Genomic DNA, 23,756 nt, shown 5'->3' with positions numbered 1-23,756 from the left:
CAGGTGGGGCAGGGAATTTATACCCTGTTGCCGGACTAATTGCAAAGACATCTGTCTGTGGGGGGGCGGAGCCAAAAGACTCTAAGAAAGTCATCTCAGTAAAAACACAATTGGGGATACATGTCTCTAGGAAATCCATAAAAGTACATAAAAATACATAAAAATACATGATGGTATTACATAAAAGAGGACTTATAAGAATAAATCCCATAAAAACAATACTGACATGGCCATGGGGAAAATAGATCGGTAATGTGTGTATACATCTACATGAAAAAACGGTATTGGAGGGAAAAAATAAAAATAGAAATAAATGTAAAGATAAAAAAAAAAAATATATATATAAAGATAAAAAAAAAAAATAAATAAAAAAATAAATAAATAAATAAAATAAACATAAAAATAAAAATATATAAATAAAAATAAAAATAAACATGAAAATAAGAGTAAAAATAAAATAAAAATAAAATAAAAATAAATATAAAAATTGGAAATCCACACAGTCCCCCCCTCTCACTACCGCCACAGGCCCAGTCCCTCTCACGGCAATCCACACAATCTTCCCTCCCATCCACCACCGCTATAGGCCCAGTCCCCCTCATGGACTGTCGCCCTGTTCCCACACCCTCGCTACTTAAGAGGGTACGTGCATCATCCAAACAGACCAATTGTTCTTCCAGCAACCTACCACCACGTGGAAAGGACCCCCCTAAACCCCTTATTCCGTCCCAACCTTGCTCTACACCATGCAGTCGTCAAGCAGAAGTCCCTCGCCAAAGGAGCAAAAAGGCTACCAGATCAAAAATAGATTCCAGCACACCCCATCCACTTGACAATACTGGGCAACAGCATATCATGCCCACAGCTCAACAACACCATACATCTGGGGGCGTGGCTGCCAGCGCGGAAGATGGCTGCTTGTTGAGTCAGCTCCGCACGGCCACCCAGGACAAACGCCGCTACTAGGGGCCACAAAGCTCCTACACACCCCAGACACGATCCGTGACCTGCGGGGAACCATCCGCCATGGCTAGGCGCAAGAAGGATACCGGACAGTCCGGTAAAATGACGGGATATCTCATCTCCCAAGCCTCCGGGCTCCGCCAAAATGGCGGCGGGACCACGAGCGGAGGGCAGCGCGGGAAGCCGAGCCAGACGCAGATCCCCAAGCTTCCACAGCTCCAGACTACCCCACCTCAGCGCCGCATGATTGCAAACCCGGATAGCGGACAATCTTCGGGTTCACCTTCGCCACCTTCTCCGTCATCCCGGAGCCCAGCAAAGCACAGACAGCGCAGGGACTCTCCTCCTCCAGCGCTGCACGATTCAGGTATGGAACTTACTTTTAACAATCAGGCCTCAGCGGCCTTCAGCCCCACTCCTGGAGACTCCTTTGCAGCCTGCCCTTCGGGGGGGAACCCTATCTCAGAATCCTCAATGAAGAACATGCTGTACTCCCTGCGAGCATCTATGCAGGCTGACATGCAGCAGCAAACCAGGCAGATAACTAAAGAAATCTCCTCTCTGGGCTCCAGGATAGATTTAGTGGAAAGAACTGTTAATACCCATGCTGAATCCATCAATATGGTTATAGACAGGACGAACTCTCAATCCGAGGAAATCGCATGGCTGAAAAATAAGGTCGCCGATCTAGAAGATCGGAGTCGGCGCAACAATATAAAGCTGAGAGGTGTTCCAGAATCGGTACCCCCCACACAACTTCTGCAATATGCGACGGAGCTGTTTAAAACTCTGGTCCCCACTATCCCGGACTCAGAACTTTTAATAGACAGGATTCACCGTCTACCCAAACCCTCCTTTCTAACGCATGATGTTCCCAGGGATGTTCTCATGAGGGTGCATTTTTTCCATGCTAAAGATCGCATCATGCTTGCCTCCAGACAGAACAATCAGCTACCGGATCCATATAGCGCTGTACAACTCTTGCCGGACCTGTCCAAGCACACACTGCAGGCTAGGCGCAACCTATCCACGATCACTAAGGCTCTGCGCAACCATCAGGTACAACACAAGTGGCAATACCCTGCGACCCTTCTGGTCACCCATGAAGGTTCATCTGTGGCTATTAGATCCCTGGAAGAAGGGATTTCAGGGCTCCGTAGATGGAACATACTGCCGGCGGATCAGGCTTTGCCGCCCTTCTCTCCACCTTTACGCCCATTGGAAGCTGAATGGCAAGTAGCATCGCGCAAGAGATCCTCCAGGTCTCCGTCAGTGCACTCCAGCCCCAACGCACACTGAGGACCCACGTTTTTTGTCCTAGGCCACGGATAGCACCTCTATCTGGCCTCCTGTTATTTCTCTAGCGGTTGGTTCCGCTCTCGGACTGCCGAGACAGTCCATTTCTTATGCTTTTTGTTTTCTTTTGCTCTCATACCTATTCCTCCTTCCCCTGCTACCTCCTCCTTGGACAGTAAGGATGATTCGCAACTGATGCATTTTTGTTCTGTTTTGTACGCCCAAAGGTCAGCTCTAAGGATCCCTATGTCTACCCATGACCATTAAGGTGATATCCATCAACGCGAACGGTCTCAATCACCCCGCAAGAAGACGCTCTCTGTGGAAGGAGGCTACCTCACGGAAAGCTGATATATTAGCTGTACAGGAAACACACTTTCAGGTTGACAATCAACCTCGCTGTACCCACAAGAACTTTCCACTGATCCTGTTTGCCTCCTGTAACGACAAGAAGCGGGGTGTGATGCTGGCGTTTAGAGACACTTTGGCGGTCACAATCCACAAGACTGTACTGGATCCTGACGGCAGGTTCATCATCACCACCTGTGACATAAATGGCATGCCAATGACTCTGTGTGTACTCTACGCACCAAACTCGCACCAACTTCGGTTCCTGAAGAGAGTTCTCCCGCAAGTATATGATGTTAAATATGGTCATTTATTGTTGTGTGGGGACTTCAACGCTGTCGTCGACCCAGGGTTGGACACCTCGGCGTCCCCCCGGGATCGACGGCAGCCCTTGGGGCCCCTTCTTCATAAAGAGAAGCTGTACGATGTTTGGCGATGTCAACATGCAGCGGAAAGGGACTATTCCTTTTTCTCTCCTAGACACAATTCCTATTCCAGGATAGATTTGTTCTGTGTAGACTAATTTTTGCTGAATAGGGCGACTTCCTCTGAGATCGCTGACATCACCTGGTCCGACCATGCGGTGGTGGAATTGACCATAGAGGAATCCGCCAAATTCTCCCCGACACGTATCTGGAGATGTGACTCCCGGGTCTTGCAGGACGACGGGTGTCGTAATAGACTCAACAAGGAGATACATGAGTTCCTTGCCATTAACGAACCCTCTGTCTCCGACCCGTGGGTGCTGTGGGGTGCACTCAAGGCCTTCATTAGAGGGGTGTGCATCCAGCAGCAGTCGCGGCTTCGGAGGCAGAGGAGGGACAAGGTATCATCCCTAACGACTGACATTCACAATCTGGAAATGACCAACAAAGCACGACCGAACGATGCGGACTCGATGGCTTTGATTAGGCTGAGACAGGACCTTAGACTCCTACTCCTAGAACAGTCAGACAAACATCTCCAATACCTTAAACAACAACATTATTTTCAAGCTAACAAAGCGGGGAAATATATGGCCAATCAGGTTAAACACAAACAGGCTAAGTCAAGGATTGCACATCTGCTGCAACCCTCGACCAAATCGAAAATCACACACCCGCAGGCCATAGCCGACGAATTTGCCAACTTCTACGGCGCGCTGTATAACTTACAGAACGACCCTAGCGAACACCAACCGACAGCTGCGGATATTGACCAATTCCTCGCGGCCGTGTCCCTGCCATCTCTCACTACTGACCAACTGGAATCGTTGAATTCACCGATTCTACTGTCTGAGGTCCAAACCAGCATCTCCTCCTTGCCCAAGGGTAAATCACCAGGGCCGGATGGATTCTCAAATGAATTCTTCCAGCTCACGTCCCACCTCACGAGCCCCACTTTAGTTGCAGTGTTTAACAAGGCCATGGAGGTGTCTTCACTCCCACCTGACATACTAGGGGCCCACATTGTCACGCTACCCAAACCAGGGAAAGAACCTAACACCCCTGCTAACTTTCGCCCCATCTCCTTGCTTAATTCCGATGCCAAAATATACGCCTGTATACTCGCCAAACGCTTGCAAGCTATATTGCCGTCCCTTATACATAAAGACCAGATGGGATTCACGGCGGGTAGACAGACGTCGGACGCGACTAGAAGGGTCCTAGGAATCATGCATCTAGCTCATACATCCAAAACCCCGTCAGTGCTACTCACTTTGGACGCCGAAAAGGCATTTGATAGGGTCCACTGGGGGTACATGCGAGCCACGTTGTTGAAATTTGGCTTTCGGGGCCCAATACTGTCAGCTATTACAGCGCTGTATTCTTCCCCAACGGCTCGGGTATACACTGCTGGCACTCTGTCCAAACAGTTCCATATATCGAATGGTACCCGTCAGGGATGTCCTCTCTCTCCATCGATTTTTAACTTAGTCATTGAACCCCTGGCGGAGACCATTCGATCCAACCCCTGTATAATGGGCTTCTCCCTCCCTTCCTATCATCATAAGATAAACCTTTTTGCGGACGATATTATCTTAATGCTTACCCAACCGCACACGTCCCTCCCAGCAGCTTACGATACACTTCAGGCATATAGTAAGGTATCGTACTACAAATTAAATGCATCCAAGTCCACGGTCCTCAACATGGGGGTCCCCTCCGCCTCCCAGATATCCCTCGCGAGTAATATTCCCATTCCATGGTCCTCGGATAAAATACACTACTTGGGTATAGATCTCCCGGCAAACCCTGCCAAATTGCTCTCAACGAATATGTTCAGAATACAGGCAAAGATCAATGCCGACATATCTTGCATGCGCCCCCTGTGGTTCTCATGGAGCGGCAGGGTGGCGGCGTATAAAATGTTTATCTTGCCACAACTGCTGTATTTGTTCAGAGCTCTCCCTATCCATTTCCCTATGACGCACCTCCTCAAACTATCTAGGACTTTGACGACCTACGTGTGGGAGGGCAAGCACCCACGCTGTGCTTTCGCGACTCTAGTTCGGAAGAAACAATTTGGGGGGGCATCGATCCCAGACATACCGACGTACTATTGGGCCACTGTCTTGGCTCAGCTACGACATTGGCTAAACTCTGCCGAACACCCGATTTGGGTGGACCTGGAGAGAGACATTGCACCCATTTCGGACCTCAAAGCGCTGCTTTTGAGTGATAAATGGAAGGCTTGGGACCTACGCTTACTGCCTCCTACTATGCAAGCTTCGCTGAGGGTGTGGCGTCGCTCTCCAGTCCCGCTCAATGAAAGAGACATTCTGTCCGAAACCTTATTACCGATTTCTATTCTCCGATTGCATATACCTGACCTCCCCACACGCTTACTGACTAGTTGGGGCCTTAGGTCACTTAACTCCTTCTATGATAACGGCACTTTGCTCTCAACTCCCGACCTCATTCGCAAGTATGCACTCCCACACAACTCCTTTTACCAAGTGCTCAGGGTAACGCACTTCCTACTATCTCACCCATTATGCAAAATAACCGTGGACGGGAAATTATGGGACGCACTCACAGACACGTCGGGACATTCCCCTAGACTGTCAACCTACTACAATATATTGCTGGACAATGTGACGTTTCACAAGACCACACACATGTTCAGATGGGACAGGGACCTGAATGCGACTTTCTCTATTACTGAGTGGAAGGCAGCTCTCCAGGCGATTCACAAATATTCACACTGTGCCACCCATTGGGAAACGGCTCTCAAGATAAGGAATCGGTGGTACTACACCCCCTTTTGACTGGCAGGCTTCTCCCCAAAATATTCCCAACTATGCTGGAGGGAGTGCTCCCAGGTGGGCACTCTGCTTCACATACTATGGTCGTGCCCCTCCCTACGCAGTTTTTGGAACCAAGTGTTCTCTTACATATCTTCTCACACCGGCTGCCTGACCTCACCGTCCCCAGCTCTGGCCTTATTACATCTAGGTATAGATAAAATCCCTGTCATGTATAGACCTTGGGTGACCCATGTTCTTCTGGCGGCCAGGACGGTAGTCCTACGTAAATGGAGAACACCCGATGCCCCGAACCTGTCAGAGGTGGTTTCATTATTAAAAACGAACTATCAATTTGAAAAGGCTATCGCCATCAACCAATTGAAGTTGCAATCCTTCAACTCCCAATGGAACTTCTGGGCAACAACATTGTAGACCAGTTCTAATGTACTGACATTATTGTTCTTTACTGCATCCTTACTCCACTTACCTCACCTAACCTGTACCTTTCCCTCCCTCCTCTACCCCTCCTCCTCCCCAACCCATGGGACAGGCACTGTTCGGCTTGTACTGTTATGTTTCGTTAAGCCTGTACCATGTCAATATGTTACTGTATTTGTACGGTTGTTCATTTGCAATGTATGCATTTAATTTTCAATAAAAATCATTTACACAAAACAACACCATACATCTGAACCCGGCCCACCCAACCAAACCAGCTCAGGAACAGAGGACATGCAATACCATGTATTAACCACTGACCCTCCTACCACAGGAGTGAACTCGGTTCCCCAATCACAGGAGCCCCCTAATGCTACACCCAACACACCCCCTATAAGCTTACCAGCTCCCTCTTCCCCCCAGTCTTTTTTAGTACAAACCCCCCTACCCTGCTCAAAAAGAAAATTCATCGCAGAGGTAGAAGAGGGGGAAAACGTAGACACGGACAGACCAGAAAAGTCACGCAGACTATGAAAATCTACAACCTCTCCAACCACCCCCTCTCCACATCTGAAGAATCCCTCTTAGCCCGAGGACTCACTTTTGCGCCTACAGCTGCTCCCAATCCATTCACCCTTTTCCTAGATCTGAACAGATTCATACGGAACCTTACGGTGCAACGCTTCTTCCATATTCAAGCTAACAAAAACAAAAACAGTATAAAGGAATCACCAATACCCAATATAGATGATATTGACAGTTCTCCCACCACTGAACAGAACTATCATTTCAATACACAAGAACTACAGGCTCTAGAGAATTTAGAAGATCTATACACTTGCGATACTGATGATTACGTCTCCATTCTTTCCCAAAACCTACCTGGTTCCCCACCCATACAGCATACTACGTTTCGGCCCAAATCAGTTTTTTACCCCACATTTGCTAAAGGTCCGTACATCCAAAGCTTCTACCAAGTGGTCCACGCTGATATACGCCGCATGTGCCAATCATCCCATGACCAAACACACCCTGCCTCCAATCTAACACCTATGGAAAAATCGGCTTTAAAGGAACTCATGAAAAACCCAAATATCATCATAAAATCAGCGGATAAAGGTGGTAGCCTGGTCGTTCAAAATAAAGCTGACTACATTAAAGAATCCATCAGGCTTCTGTCCGATAGCTCCACCTACTTAAAACTCACCAGTGACCCCTTGCCCGAATTCAAAGTGGAAGCTCATTCCCTCATTGAAAAAGCGGCAAAGGACAATGTCATCACCTCCACAGAAGTGTCATTTCTCAAACATGACTTTTACCATAGGCCATATTTTTATCATCTCCCCAAGATCCATAAAGATCCCCTTCATCCCCCGGGCAGACCCATCATTGCAGCCATGGAGAGTGTCTCCAGTTATTTTTCCATCTATATCGACCATTTCCTTCAGTCCAACAACTTCCGTCATATGTTAAGGATGGCATCAATCTACTGGACCTATTATCCTCTTACCCATGGCAACCATCATATCTCTGGCTATCTTTGGACGTAGTCTCTCTCTATACATCTATACCACATCACATTGGACTTCAGGCCGTACGTTTCTTCTTGAATGATGAATCTGCACTCAATCCCCGGCAAACACACTTTCTCCTGGATCTCATAGAATATTGTCTCACCCACAATTACTTCGAGTTTAATGGCGAGTTCTACACCCAAATCAAAGGCACGGCCATGGGGGCCAATTTTGCCCCCAGTTACGCCAACTTAACTATGGGCTACTGGGAGCAGCAATACATTTGGCACAACAATCCCTTTGCTTCTCATCTCATCTTCTTCGGTCAATATATCGACGATATAGTTATCATCTGGGATGGCCCTGCCTCCCTCATACCACCATTTCTCGAACACTGCAATAACAACCAGATGGGGCTTTCCTTCACATCAGTCTCAGATGCCGAAAAACTCACTTTCTTGGACCTCGAGTTATACCATCATGATAATACAATCAGTGCTCAGAATTACGTCAAACCCACCGCTGGAAATTCATACCTGCACTACAATAGCTGTCACCACCCCAGATGGATTCAGAACATACCAAAGAGCCAATATTGCCGCCTTAAACACAATTGCACTCAGTCCCAAACATATCTCCACCATGGAACACTACTCAAACAGAAATTTCTTGAAAAGGGTTATCCTGAAGAACTCATAACAAAAGCCTCTGACCACTACCTGCATGAAGATTTAAAGAAAAGTAGAGCGGAGTATACAAGGAAAATAAACAATCATCCCACCTCTGCATGATTCACTACCCAGTTTCACAGTAAATTCAAGCACATGGAACGCATTTTCCATAAACATTGGGCAATCCTAAAGGAAGACACATACCTACGTGCAGACCTCACCGAGCGCCCCCGTTTTTCATACAGGCGCGCAAAAAACCTCAAAACTCTAATAGCACCAAGCCAGGTCCGCTCCATTAGACCAAAAACTAACTCATCACTCACCTCCTTTCTCCAAATCAAGGGAATGTACAAATGTTGTAAGACCAGGTGCTTAACATGCAAACATGTGAGACACGGTCTAAAGGAATTCACAAACAATGGAAAAACCCATCACCTCACTGACTTCTACACTTGTTCGACGGAATATGTCATCTATTGCCTCGTGTGCCCCTGCAACCTACTTTATGTAGGCCGTACTATACGGACCTTACGCAAACGCTTTGGAGAGCATCGGAACCTTGTTGAAACAGGTTCCGATAAACATAGCGTCCCCCGACACTTTACTGAGTATCATCCCAAGTGCTCCGATGGACTCAAAGTGTGGGTATTGGAAGCCATCCCTGCACACTTTCCCCCTGCTGAACGGTTCAAGCGACTGTGTACCAGAGAAAACTACTGGATTTATACCCTGGACACTCTAGCGCCAGGAGGCCTAAACGAGGGATTAGAAATCAATATCACACTCTAAAATATTGCACATATACTTGTGACACCTCATACATTCACACATCATTCCCTATCAGTGACATATATATATATATATTTTTTTTTTTTTCCATCAATATTTTTTTATATATATGTATGTATATATATGTATATGTATATATGTATATATATATATGTGTGTGTGTATATATGTGTATATATATGTATATATATGTTTTTATGTGTGTATGTGTGTATATATATATGTATATATGTATGTGTGTATTCTATTCTCATTTTCATTTTTATTTTTATATTTATTTTTATTTTTAGTTTTATATTTATTTTTATTTTTATTCTATTTTTACTCTTATTTTCATGTTTATTTTTATTTTTATTTATATATTTTTATTTTTATGTTTATTTTATTTATTTATTTTTTTTTTTTTTATTATTTTTTTTTTTATCTTTATATATTTTTTTTTTTTTATCTTTACATTTATTTCTATCTTTATTTTTTCCCTCCAATACCGTTTTTTCATGTAGATGTATACACACATTACCGATCTATTTTCCCCATGGCCATGTCAGTATTGTTTTTATGGGATTTATTCTTATAAGTCCTCTTTTATGTAATACCATCATGTATTTTTATGTATTTTTATGTACTTTTATGGATTTCCTAGAGACATGTATCCCCAATTGTGTTTTTACTGAGATGACTTTCTTAGAGTCTTTTGGCTCCGCCCCCCCACAGACAGATGTCTTTGCAATTAGTCCGGCAACAGGGTATAAATTCCCTGCCCCACCTGAGACACTCCCATCGCCTGACGAAGGAGCACGGATGCTCTGAACGCGTGCAACCCCTATTTTTCTCCTGCCAGGAAGTGATGTCATCAGGGATCAGAAGTCGGCAGCCGGAGCCCTGTTGTGCATGTTCCGCCGCGGCCAGTGACAACTAGCAGCTCCACAGCGGCTCGGCTATACCTCTGGAACCTCACCACCTTCTCCTATGACCACTATCCTGGAAGAGGAAGATGGATGACCCTAACAGTCTTTGTGTACCGGTCTCACCCAACCTCGGACAGTGAGTCACCAATTTTAACAGTGTTAAATAAACTTGTACTATACTAAGCTGGCGCCGCTCTCTCCTTTCTTACTGTGCTGATCAAAACTCTCTAGCAATACACACCAAACTGAGCATTGCAGCCTGACTCCAAAGGCTCTGTACTATCAGGAAATGTTCTGGAGTCAGTGGAAGAAGAGGAGGATCTGTGCATACAGGATCAAACAGCCTTTTTACACAATGCAGAGGATTAACCCCTTAGGTTCCACAGTGAGTATAACAAGCATGCTTTACTGCATATACAGACTGATTTTATTGTTGTGGGTTTAGTAACACTTTAATAGAGGATGTCATACCAATTTACACTCCACACCACTGCCCTCTAAAAATATCTTTGGCTTTGCAATTGCAGAGTGATTTCTAGCTTGTGATAGTTCGCAAAGGACACTAAAAACCCTGAAGTGGGGTTAGTTAGCTTTAGATGTCAAAACTATTTACAGACATGAATAAACTGCAGAAGAATGTATTTTTCAACAGTTATGCAGACAGTCCCTACTACTGTCTTGGTTTCTGATCTGGACCACCTGCCTCATTCTGAATGAAGAAAAAACTATTTCTAAACTGTTTGTAAATCAGGATATATTCATGGCTGTGGTTCGCACAGTAGTCATACATTTGTGGATACTGATGAGCATACTAGTAACTACAAGATGACCAACAGTGCTAGCACATCTGGCCAAACAAAGGATTGCTCTGCCTGTATACTGTGTTAGTGATGCCTCCCGACATTCAGACACATTGCCAACATGTAAACTGCTGAAATTTAGAAATAATATTGAGAGGACCCTCATACTCAACATCTCATTACAGTGGTTGAGCACGGGATTAGCGACCAGAAAGATGTTTGCATCCTAACCTTCGCTACTAAAATAGCAGCTGAAATCTGAAATCACGCCTTCAATGATGATAGCTTTGACAAAATGCAACATTAAACAATAAGCAATTGACATTTTACCAGTTGGAGTACATTCTATTTTTTCTTTTTTTGCACTGTTATGTTACTGACAAACAACCAACTCATTTTGATTGTAGGGTTTATCTTTACGCAACCATAGCAAGATCTTTAATACAAATTTCTATAGGTGTACAGTATTTAATTCCTTGCAGCATGGTGGCACTATAAAAAGCATTTTTTTTTTTAACTGAAAAATTGTTCTTTTTTTATGTATTGCAATTATTTGACAAATTTAGATTTAGAATGGTTTTAGTATAGTTTTTCTTTATGGCTACACAGCAGTATTCTCCTGATCATGCTGTTGCAATTATTCACAATTGTTCTAGCTTTCTACAACCCATTTCACAAGTCACACTCTACTTTATGCATACAGTCAGGTCCATAAATATTGGGACATCGACACAATTCAAATCTTTTTGGCTCTATACACCACCACAATGGATTAGAAATGAAACAAACAAGATGTGCTTTAACTGCAGACTTTCAGCTTTAATTTTGAGGGTATTTGCATCCAAATCAGGTGAAAGGTGTAGGAATTACAACAGTCTGTATATGTGCCTCCCACTTTTTAAGGGACCAAAAGTAATGGGACAATTGGCTGCTCAGCTGTTCCATGGCCAGGTGTGTGTTATTCCCTCATTATCCCATTTACAAGGAGCAGATAAAAGGTCCAGAGTTAATTTCAAGTGTGCTATTTGCATTTGGAATCTGTTGCTGTCAGCTCTCAATATGAGATCCAAAGAGCTGTCACTATCAGTGAAGCAAGCCATCATTAGGCTAAAAAAAAACCCATCAGAGAGATAGCAAAAACATTAGGTGTGGCCAAATCAACTGTTTGGAACATCCTTAAAAAGAAAGAACGCACCAGTGAGCTCAGCAACACCAAAAGACCCGGAAGACCATGGAAAACAAGTGTGGTGGATGACCGAAGAATTCTTTCCCTGGTGAAGAAAACACCCTTCACAACAGTTGGCCAGATCAAGAACACTCTGCAGGAGGTAGGTGTATGTGTGTCAAAGTCAACAATCAAGAGAAGACTTCACCAGAGTGAATACAGAGGGTTCACCACAAGATGTAAACCATTGGTGAGCATCAAAAACAGGAAGGCCAGTTTAGAGTTTGCCATACAACATCTAAAAAAGCCTTCACAGTTCTGGAACAACATCCTATGGCCAGATGAGACCAAGATCAACTTGTACCAGAGTGATGAAAAGAGAAGAGTATGGTGAAGGAAAGGAACTGCTCATGATCCAAAGCATACCAACTCATGAGTGAAGCATGGTGGCGGTAGTGTCATGACGTGGGCATGTATGGCTACCAATGGAACTGGTTCTCTTGTATTTATTGATGATGTGACCGCTGACAAAAGCAGCAGGATGAATTCGGGCAATATTATCTGCTCATATTCAGCCAAATGCTTCAGAACTCATTGGACGGCGCTTCACAGTGCAGATGGACAATGATCCGAAGTATACTGCGAAATGAACCAAAGAGTTTTTTAAGGAAAAAAGTGGAATGTTATGCAATGGCTAAGTCAATCACCTGACCTGAATCTGATTGAGCATGCATTTCACTTGCTGAAGACAAAACTGAAGGGAAAATGCCCCTAGAACAAGAAGGAACTGAAGACAGTTGCAGTAGAGGCCTGGCAGAGCATAACCGGGAATGAAACACAGCGTCTGGTGATGTCTATGCATTCCAGACTTCAGGCTGTAATTAACTGGAAAGGATTTTCAACCAAGTATTAAAAAGTGAAAGTTTGATTTATGATGGTTAATCTGTCCCATTACTTTTGGTCCCTTAAAAAGTGTGAGGCACATATACAAACTGTTGTAATTCCTACACCTTTCACCTGATTTGGATGTAAATACCCTCAAATTAAAGCTGAAAGTCTGCAGTTAAAGCACATCTTGTTTCATTTCAAATCCATTGCGGTGGTGTATAGAGCCAAAATATTAGAATTGTGTCGATGTCCCAATATTTATGGATCTGACTGTATATTAGCATAATAATGTCTTTAGGGTGGCATTGGGCAAAAACATATGAACTCCCAGGCTGGGACCATTGACTTAATTCCACTGGGGATATCTGATGAGTGGACAGGAGAACAGGAAAGGAACCATTTAATATAGACAAGCATAGTCAAGAAACTGCTTAGGCACTGATCGCTTGCTTTGAGCATTATCCTAACCAACTGCCCAAATGACATTAAATAATTGGCATGAATAAAACGAAGGGCAGGGGTTGTGAACTACCAGCCTGTTATTATTCTGATTACAAAGAATTACATGCTATCAATGTTCTTTTGTTTTAAGAAAACATTAAACTGAGCACCGATTACCAAAATATATATTTACAACCTTTATTACATATATATTGAACATGGGCAGCCCAGTGGATAAGTGATTAGCACTTCAACCTAGCAGCTCTAGGGTTGTCAGCTTGAATCCCAACCATGGCACTACCCTGCATGGAGTTTGCAGGCACTCTCTGTGTTTGCGTGCCTCCTCCTACACTCCAAAGACATAAGCTGGTAGGTCAATTGGCCCTAGTACATGTATGAAGGTGAGTTAGGAACCTTAAGGCACTTTTACACTGCAAGTACCGGCTCGGCTCTACTCGGCCCTGCTTGGCCCGGTTTGCTTTTCCACTGCTGGTACCGCATGGTACGGTGTTGGAACGGTTCGGTATGGTACGGTATGGTTTGCTTTTCCACTAAAGTAGTACTAAAGTTAAGTGGGTGGGATAACAACGGGGTGGGTGGGATTCTCTGACCAATCAGTGGCTAGTAGTGACTGCATGCAAAGGATTGTGGGATATGGTACCGGGTATGGTACCTCTTGGAACCACAATCAAGGTGGTACTGTTTTTGAGAGCCGTACCGTTCGGTTCCATGCAGTGGAAAAGCGCCACTGTACCGTACCGAACCGTTCCTACACCATACCATGCGGTACCAGCAGTGGAAAAGCACAAAAGCGAGCCGAACTGTTCGGTTCCATGCATGGGAAAAGCACCATTAGATTATAAAGGAGGGACTGATGTAAATGTACAATATATATATGTAAAATATTGTGTAAACTGTCAGTGCTATATACATACCTATAAAAATTATAATTATCTGAACTCTGAAGTAAAATAAATTAGACCTCAGCAGAGCCCAGAGAACTGATCTAAGCAGGAATAAAAGCTTTCCTGCTGGCCAATGTAAAACAATTATTCTGCACTTTAAAAATAATATGCAAAACTTTTGGCAAAAAAGCACTTCCCAATGTCTTGTAATATTGGATGTAAGTTCTACCCCGGGTTTGTAACAACTTATAAACTTTACACATAATATGAACATTTAATGCATGATCAAGAAATTCCACAAATTAGCACCAAGATTTAGCTTAAGACAGATAAAGACAAATAATTCCCTTTCAAGCAAGATGCTTCTCAACGAAGCATAAAATGGAGCTGTCAGAAAGTGAATCCCTAAAAGTGAAAGGAAATTCCAAATTTTGGGTTGTCACCAGAACAAGTATAGAGGGGAGATTTACCAATGGGAACACTCGTTATGGTGACCCTGGTGACAACCAAGAGTTCCCTTACTTTGGAGGATTTTCTCCCATTTCTTGTATTGACTATGGAATGGGAAGTGAAGGGAAATGTCACTAAGGGGACACAGATTGTAGAAAAAAAAAAAAAAAACCTGACAGGGGTTACAGCCCTCCCATACTCTATCTAAAAACATTGACTTTTGTTCTATTTTAATTCCAACACAGTGTGGGATATTTTTTTTAAATAACAGGTAAAAATTCACATCTCTTCTGCACAGTAGTATTGAATGCAGTTCTGTGTCATTTATGAAAGATTGATTATCCACAAAGGTTTAACTATTAACTAGACTGTAGTTCATGTTTATACATTTAACAAAGAGTTAGCAATGGTTTTATGAACTGTAGTATTTGATGATGATATTTGTTTAAGGGTTAATAACAAACCTGTTCTTCCTCATTCCCTATTACATCCAACAGGACTTAAATCAGACAAGAAGTCCAATGACTTTAGAGTCAGTTTCCCTCTCAGAACAAATTACATGTACGCCAAGGTCAAAAGGACTCTTCATCATGAGATTTTCGCGTTCACCATCTGCTTGTGGCTAAAGTCGAATTCATCACCTGGCGTAGGCACGCCCTTCTCATACTCTGTTCCCGGGCAAGCCAATGAGGTGGTGCTTATTGAATGGGGTAACAACCCGATGGAATTGCTTATTAATGACAAGGTAACACTCTATGTAGTATTGATAAACTCTTCACAACAAGATAGAGGTTCAAACATGTCTACTCCATTTGTTAAGGCCTTTGCAGGCTTTTTGGTAGACTTGTTCAATCTGAAAGGTGAACTACAATTTAAAGTCGAAGTTCACCTTTGTTAACTTTTTTTTTCTAAATTCCAGCTACCCGATGTACAATATAGCATTAATGTACTTCTTTTGCAAAAATAAAAAGCTTTCCATTTATTCTTCACACGCTTACCTCACTGTCCCCATGCCTGTTTGAAAAAACACTGCTCCAATTATTCTGCCTTACTTCCTGGACAGACTTTAGCTCATGACACAGGAAGGACTTGACAAGTTGAGGGTAGATGATGCATGGTGTGTGTTCCGTGAAAAAACCATACCCGTGAGAAAACCACACCCTCGTCACTTCCGGTGCACCTACGGAGGGTATGGATTTATCACAGTAGTGTATGTAATGTTATACTTGCTGCCGTTACATTAAAACAGCTCCTCTGCAACATCAGTCATCTCCGCTGCTATCCCTGTCACTTCCCTCATCTCGGCTAATAAATATAAAAGCGGATCACGGAGCCGAGATCGCCGTCACTTACATTTCATACAGCCGCCGCCGCTTTTATATTTATTAGCCGAGATCAGGGAAGTGTCAGGGATAGGAGAGGAGATGCCCCATGTTGTCGCCGAACTGTTTTAATGTAACCGCCGCAAGTATAGCATTACACACACTCCGTAATAATTTCATTCCCTCCGAGCATGCGTACTTGTGAACTTCTCTGCTGTGCAATGACGTATCCGGGGCTCTGAGCATGCGCACTGCTGCGCCGCTCAGCTGTTTCAGACCGGAAGTGACGAGGGTATGGAATTCTAACGAGGTATGGTTTTTTAACGTTACAGTGTGTGCTAATGAGGTCACCTGGTCAAGTCCTTCCCGCGTCATGACCTAAAGTCTGTCCAGGAAGTAAGGCAGAAGTAATGGATAGGTGTTTTCAAACAGCCATGAGGACAGTGAGGTATGCGTGTGAAGGATAAATTTTATTTTTGCAAAAGAAGTACATTAATGCAATATTGGTATGTAGGGGAGCTGGAAATTAGAAAAAAAAAAAAAAAGTGAACAAAAGGTGAACTTCTGGACCGGAAGATTTTCCCCCTTGTTTGCAATTCGGCGCTGCGTTCAATTAACAGACAATTGCGCGGTCGTACGACCCTGTACCCAAATAAAATTGATGTCCTTTTTTTCTCACAAATAGAGATTTCTTTTGGTGATATTTGATCACCTGTGCGATTTTTATTTTTGGTGCTTTTAACAAAAAAAGAGCGACAATTCTGAAAAAAAAAAAAAAACAATATTTTTCACATTCTGCTATATAAAATTCCCAAAAAAAATTAAAAATCAAAATTTTTTAACATGTTAGGCCAATTTGTTTTTTGCTACATATTTTTGGTAAAAAAAAAATCGCAATAAGCGTATTTTGATTGGTTTGCACAAAAGTTATCGTGTCTACTAACTACAGGAAAGATTTATGTCAATTTTATTGTTTTTTTTTTTTTCTAGTAATGGCGGCGATCTGCATTTTTTTTGCGGGACTGCAACATTGCGGCGGCAGATCGGACCCCTGACTGCCTTTTTTGACACTTTTGGGGGGACCAGTGACATTACTACAGTAATCAGTGCTAAAAATATGCACTGTTACTGTAATAATGATACTGGCAGGGAAGAGGTTAACATAGTAAGTGATCAAGGGGATAAATGTGTACCTAGGGGCTTGTTTCTAACTGTATGGGGGCGTGGCTTGTGAAATGATCACAGAGACCTGTGTTCCTACAGTATATGGCAGGATCACAGGGGCTCTGTGATCGTTGCAGAGAGAAGAACGGTCAGCTGTGTTTATAACAGCTGCCCGTTCTTCTCTCTCAGCGGGTTGCAATCACGGGTGTCAGGCACCAATCGGAGCCGCCTGCCCTTTGCATCGGAGACCCCGCAGCCAAGTGGGGGTGGAAGCGCACCGGCGGCGGCACGCGCTCGCCCCCTAGCTGCAGGCACGCCACCGACGTATACCTACGTGGGTTTTACGCAGGAGGGCCGCCCTGCCGCAATATAACTGCGGCGGGCGGTCGGGAAGTGGTTAAGGTGTCCATAGAGAACTTACTCAGATGGGTGGGTAATGGGAGGCATGTTCACATGTGCAGCGTGAGGCTTGCTAATATTGATCAGGATCAACCTTAGACATTTTTCCATATGTACATAAATTCCTGTTTGCCATAATGACTAAATTTCTCTGCGCACAGTGCATGCTTGAACCTACTGTATAACGTGTGTGGTCATCTTTACAAAAAAGAGTATGTGCTCCTTTGTTTAAAATGCACATTAAATTATACATTGCTCCTGTGACCAGGTCAATTCAGTGCCCTCATTGAGCCTAGATAGACTATGGAGACTGAGCGTGGTTATGTGATTTTAGAGCACTGTTTGTACATTTTATGCACAATTTTAGGTTCTCCCATTAAAGTCTATGGAGGCCAGAAACACATGACCATAAACCAAAAAGTAAATTTGAACAACACGAAAATCTGGTGTCAAGTGTTAAAGTGATTGTAAAGTCTTGTTTTTGTTTCTATTAAAATAACAAATTTGTTATACTTACCTCCTCTGTGCAGTGGTTTTGCACAGAGCAGCCCAGATCCTCCTCTTCTCAGGTCCCTGGCTGGAGCTCCTGGCCCCTCCCTCCTGTTGAGTGCCCCCACAGCAAGCAGCTTCCTATGGGGGCACCCGAGCCAAGCCGCAGCTCCCTGTTTCCATTCAGACACGGAGCCGTGGTTCGGCCCTGCCCCTTCTCTCTACTCATTATCTAACTAAATTTGATTGACAGCCACAGGAGCCAATGTCTCAGCCAATCAGGAGGGAGAGTCCCAGACAGCCAAGGCATTCTTGGACATCACTGGATTGAGATGGTGCTCAGGTAAGTATTAGGGGGGCTGAGGTGGCTGCTGCACACTGAAGGTTTTTTTATCTCTGCTCGCATGCAGAAGCGAGCGCATACATAAGTCGCGCACACATATGTAAATGGTATTCAAACCCCACATGTGAGGTATCGCTGCAAACGTTAGAGTAAGAGCAATAATTCTAGCACTAGACCTCCTCTGTAACTCTAAAAAGGTAACCTGTAAAGGAGTTTAAAGCATTGCCTATGGAGATTTTTATTCACCATAGTTTGTCGCTATTCTACAAGCATGCACAATTTTAAAGAGTGACATGTGGGGTAGCTATTTACTTGGCATAACATCATCTTTCACATTATTCAAACAAATTAGGGTAATTATTGTGTTTTGTTTTTTTAATTCATTAAAGTGTATTTTTTCCCAAAAACTTGAGTTTGCAAAACCGCTGCACAAATACCGTGTGAAATAAAAATATGCAACGAATGCCATTTTATTCCCTAGGGTCTAGGAATGGAGCAATGCCAGCATGGTCATACGCTGCTCAAATTTCAGCAGAACCAGCAAGAATAAGTCGAAATTTAAACAGTGTATGGCCAGCTTAAAGCCTCGTACACACGCGTCGAAAATTGGCAGGGACTTTTCGTCCAACGACCGATCTGCCGATTTTCGGATTGTTAGTATGGTGCTTCCGACAACCGACTCCGACTTTTCGGCCGAAAAAAATCTGGTGTGCAGGCTATAAAATATTTGTCTGCCGTCAAAACACGGCCGATTTTTGTGCAGACAGTACAGATTTCGACAGGGAAAAATCTGATGAGCAAGTCTGGGCATGCTCAGTGAAGAAAGAACACAAAGAAAGCAAACCAACACATGACATCACTTCTGAAGTAGAATTTTGTTGGGCGAGAAAATTTGTGTGCAGTCTAGGCACATTCCAACCAACAAAACACCACTCTGGACAAAAGACGGACGATCGGTCGGCCGATAATCGTTGCGTGTGTACTAGGCTTAAGTGTTTTTTTTATGTTAAAGCTTAAAGTGCCCCATAGATCACAAGAGACACAATACCAGCCCCACTCTCTCATAGCAGCATGCAAGCAGAGAAAAACTGAGTTTGCCAGCAGTGTCTTTCAGGTGAAGCGGCTACGGATCCACCCTCTACAAATTAGAAATACCCATCGATCGTTGTTCTTTTTTCTGTGACCTTTGCCTAAAAGTCACACAAGCCATCATTACTGACTGCCAGTAAGAATACTTGTTGCCTGACACTAGGTTAAGTGAACTACCTAATATTAAAATAGCAGACATACTGTATGTGACAAAAAATTTATAAAGATTTTTTAGAGGTCATTTTTGTAATATGCTTTGAAACATCCATATGTACAACTTAGAATACCCGAACTTTCAATATGTTAATTGTATTTACAGGCTGCCACGTTACCACTGGCCATCAATGACGCTAAGTGGCATCACGTATGCATCACTTGGTCAACCAGAGATGGTGTATGGGAGACTTACCTGGATGGCGTGAGGCGAGGAAATGGAGAAAACCTGGCAGCTTGGCATCCAATAAAACCTGGCGGAGTTTTTGTCTTGGGACAGGAACAGGTATTAGTAATAAATTCAAATTAATAAAGCTGCTCATAGACTTGAGATGACAGTTGTCAGTTTCACTGAGATCAGCCAATGATTCAATGGCTGCTTTCTTGGGGAACTATTTATGATGGAACTGTGTTAGCACTGTTGGACAGAGACCAATTCACCCACAGAGAGTAAAATCGGCCATATGTGGATCGAAATTCGTCCAGATCAGCAGGGACCAGATGAATTTCAATCCATGTATGAGCACTGTGGTTGTGCAGAAATCACCCTGTTGAATATTTTTCTAAAAGAGTAGAAATTGTATGTATCTTAGTAAATGAAGGGAAACCAAGTGAAAATTAAAAATGCTAAGAATAAACAATTAGGTGCAAAAAAAATTCTTGCACGTGATTTGGTGTCAGCACAACATCGACATATTCACTAAGCTGTGTGAAAAAACACTATACAAAGAGAAAATCCTGTTTTTTATTTTCCTTGTTTCACTTAAAGCAGTTGTAAACCCCACTTGGTCATTTTTATCTGCAGGTAAGCCTACAATAAGTCTTACCTGTAGGTAAAATAAATATCCCTTAAACTTGCACTGTTTAGGAGATTTTCACCCTGCATGCAGCCAGTGACATCACTGGCACATGCGCTTTGAAGGTCCGGCATACCTTGCCGGAACTTTAGAGCCTTGTGCCGAAACCGAGAGCTCCCCCGTCATCGCGGCTGCAGCCGATCACATAGCAGGAGCGTGCAAACCAGGAAGAAAGACGAGGGGAACATGTCAGCCCTCTCAGCAGTCACTGAGCAGTGACATTACACTGCTGGAGGGCTTTGTTCCAAGCACATTATGCCATTGCCTTGCAGGTTTTTTGTTTGTTTTTGCAAAATCCACAGTTTACAACTGCTTTAAAGTATAGGTTTACCTTCTATAATATATTACATCTGTATCCAGGGTGTAACATGTTACAGATGCAGCAGTCCCTGCACCCTCCGATCCCCCATTGTGAAAGTGGGCTGGGGATCTTCTCCCTGCACCCGCTGTCACAAATTTTTAAAAAACAATCCACTCACCTGTCCACGTTATTCATTCACAGTTCTGTGAATGAGGAAACTATAACTACCATCAGCCATTGTGGCTGATAGCTTGTAGTTCTCAATAAACTACCAAGGTGCTAACGAGCGCTCTTTTAGGCAATTGATGCTTCCTAAAATTCTGTAAATGCCTGCTCGTACAAGGTACGAACAGACAGCTACACTGACAGTCTGCAGGAGCCTGAGATTGCACCCGTGAGCTGCTGAGCCTACATTTTTTTACCTGCAAAAAGATGTGCATTTATTTTTATTTTTTTACAAAGGTGAACTTATCCTTTAAAGTGATTCTAAAGGTTAGCTACTTTTGCCTTAATGCCTTCACTGCATTATGGTAAAAAATGTCCCAGTAATAGTATTACCCTCTCACCCCCCCTAAATACTTACCTGAGTCCTCACTTTATCCAGCGTTGTGCCCATCTCTTGTGGCTCTCCCCTTTCTCACAGGCTTTGCTGAGACAGCAGGAGTCATTGTCAATTTAATTGAGGGCTGAGCTGCGGTGTGTGTCAATTAAGGCCCCTTTCACACAGGCGGACCGTTCAGATCCGCCTGTTCGTTTTTTTGGTGGATCTGAACGGTCCCCCCATGCATTCCTATGGGGCATCGGACATCCGACCCGATCCGATCCGTCAAATCTGGACGGATGGAAACCCTATTTTCCATCCGTCCAGCGGATCGGATGAAAACGGACCGACGGTCCGTTCCCATCCGATTTCCCCCATAGAGATGCATGGGGAACGGACAGCTGTGTCTCTGCACACCGTGCGGAGACACAGCTGTCATCCTTCTGCTCAGCGGGGGATCGGCGGATCGATCCCCCGCTGAGAAAAGCGGAGTCCGTTTGACGGACTACAAGTGTGAAAGAGCCCTTATGCACACAGCCTGGCTCGGGAGCGAGCCTGCAGGTGCTTTACCATAGGAAGCAGCTTTCTTTGGGGGTCACACTGAGAAAAGGAGGAGCCTAGAGCACCAGAGATGGAACCCAGAAGAGGAGATTTGGGGCCACTCTGTGCAATTACATTGCACAGAACAGGTAGATATACCATGTTTGTTATTAGAAAAAAAAACTATGCCTTTACAACCACTTTAGTTCACTAAGATAAGTGAAAATTCACTGTGCTTGGTGTAATTCAAACATTAAAATTCAGCATGATCCACTCCTTTAGTAAATAACTCCAGCACATACTTTTATGTTTTCCATTAGAGAGCAAGCTAAAGATCCCTGAATATACCATGACAATCATTCTAGGCATTGTTTACACAGTTAAGTACATACTGTAATATGAGTTTATCTTGCAAACTACTAAACTATCCTTTTAATAATCAGGACACATTGGGAGGAAGGTTTGATGCCACACAAGCCTTTGTGGGTGAAATTTCTGACTTTAATATGTGGAGCCACATCCTAACCCCAGGTGAGATCTACAAGTTGGCCACATGTGCAGCTCACTCCACCGGCGATGTCATAGAGTGGACGGAGTCTTCAATGGAGCTCCATGGGGGTGTATCCAAACTCCCATTTAATTCTTGCCATTGACATGAGGGGTCCCTCCACATGCAGCATGCTCTGATAGGGGGCCCAGACATGGAATGGGCTCCCACCACCCCAAGGACTATTGCTTCAAATGGAGTAGAAACCTTTGTATGTCCGATTTTTCCTATTATATCACTGTTTTCATTGTTTTTGTGATTCAGCCTATTATTGTGTGTAAGGGTTTTGCAGAGATAATGGCTTTAATAATAAGGTAAGGCAATACAAAGTGCAATAACCCAAATAAACGAATTGGGATTTCAGTGTGATCAAATTATTAGGTCAATCAAAGCAATTTTGATTAGTTGTTATTGGGTGCAACACTTTGAAAATTGCTATTTGCTTATTAAATAAGCCCAATAAAGTGTAATATTTTGTAGATAAAAGGCAGAAGCTGGTTTAGAAGTCTTGTCATTCACCACTGTAGATCTGCTTTTCCAAATCAATGGATCCCAGGATCTTTACAAATGTTTAGGGAAAAGGAATTAGCATCCAGCTTTATCCCTTCAAAGAACAAGCCTGTCTTAGAGCCCTCAGGTGTTACCAGACAAGTTATAGTTTTCCCCTGAAAGGTCAAATCTACAACCGCAACATGACCATAAGGCTCCGTTCACACCTGAGCAGAGCGACTTTCAGCCATTTTTATTTGAGAGTTTTGGAGTAATTTTAGAAGTGTATTACAAGCACTTTGTAGCTTCAGGCATTTTTGTTTAGCCAATAGAAAGCACTAGGGGGAGGAGAGAGGGAGACAATTAGGGATGAAGAGCTGCTGTTTGAGCAGAAAAAATTGGATTTGGCTTTTTGCACATTTTAGAGCTACAAGCTTCAAGCAGAAAATTGCTCAGGTGTGAACGGGGCCTTACAGTCGTTTTCAGACGGGAAGTCGTTGGGGCAGCAAAAACTAGCGTTTTAGTAGTGGTTTTACTTTCCCTTGGCCACCCACCTGAACCACATTAGGTGTGGTACTGAAATAAAGTAAATATGTCACCCAATGGGGAAATCACAGGGAGCACAGCTTTTCTTCCATTACAAGACTAAATCTGGCC

The 23,756-nt window shown here is 43.6% G+C and overlaps 1 protein-coding gene across 1 annotated transcript in view; it reads left to right on the top strand.

Moving 5' to 3' along the window:
- LOC309568481 (neuronal pentraxin-1-like) overlaps positions 1–22,881 on the top strand; it is a 43,262-nt gene extending 20,381 nt beyond the window's left edge. The window contains exons 3-5 of the mRNA XM_082274156.1: positions 15,303–15,550; positions 19,931–20,110; positions 22,507–22,881. Of these exons, the coding sequence (XP_082130282.1) occupies positions 15,303–15,550; positions 19,931–20,110; positions 22,507–22,716 (638 nt within the window). The 3' untranslated portion in view covers positions 22,717–22,881. The remainder of the gene's footprint in view (positions 1–15,302; positions 15,551–19,930; positions 20,111–22,506) is intronic.
- The last annotated feature ends 875 nt before the right edge of the window (positions 22,882–23,756 follow it).

This window comes from Pelophylax lessonae (genome assembly GCF_965119305.1).
Source record: "Pelophylax lessonae genome assembly, chromosome: 12".
NCBI classification, from domain to species: domain Eukaryota; kingdom Metazoa; phylum Chordata; class Amphibia; order Anura; family Ranidae; genus Pelophylax; species Pelophylax lessonae.
The sequence above is the reverse complement of the archived record's forward strand: the minus strand, read 5'-3'. Positions and strand labels throughout refer to the sequence as shown.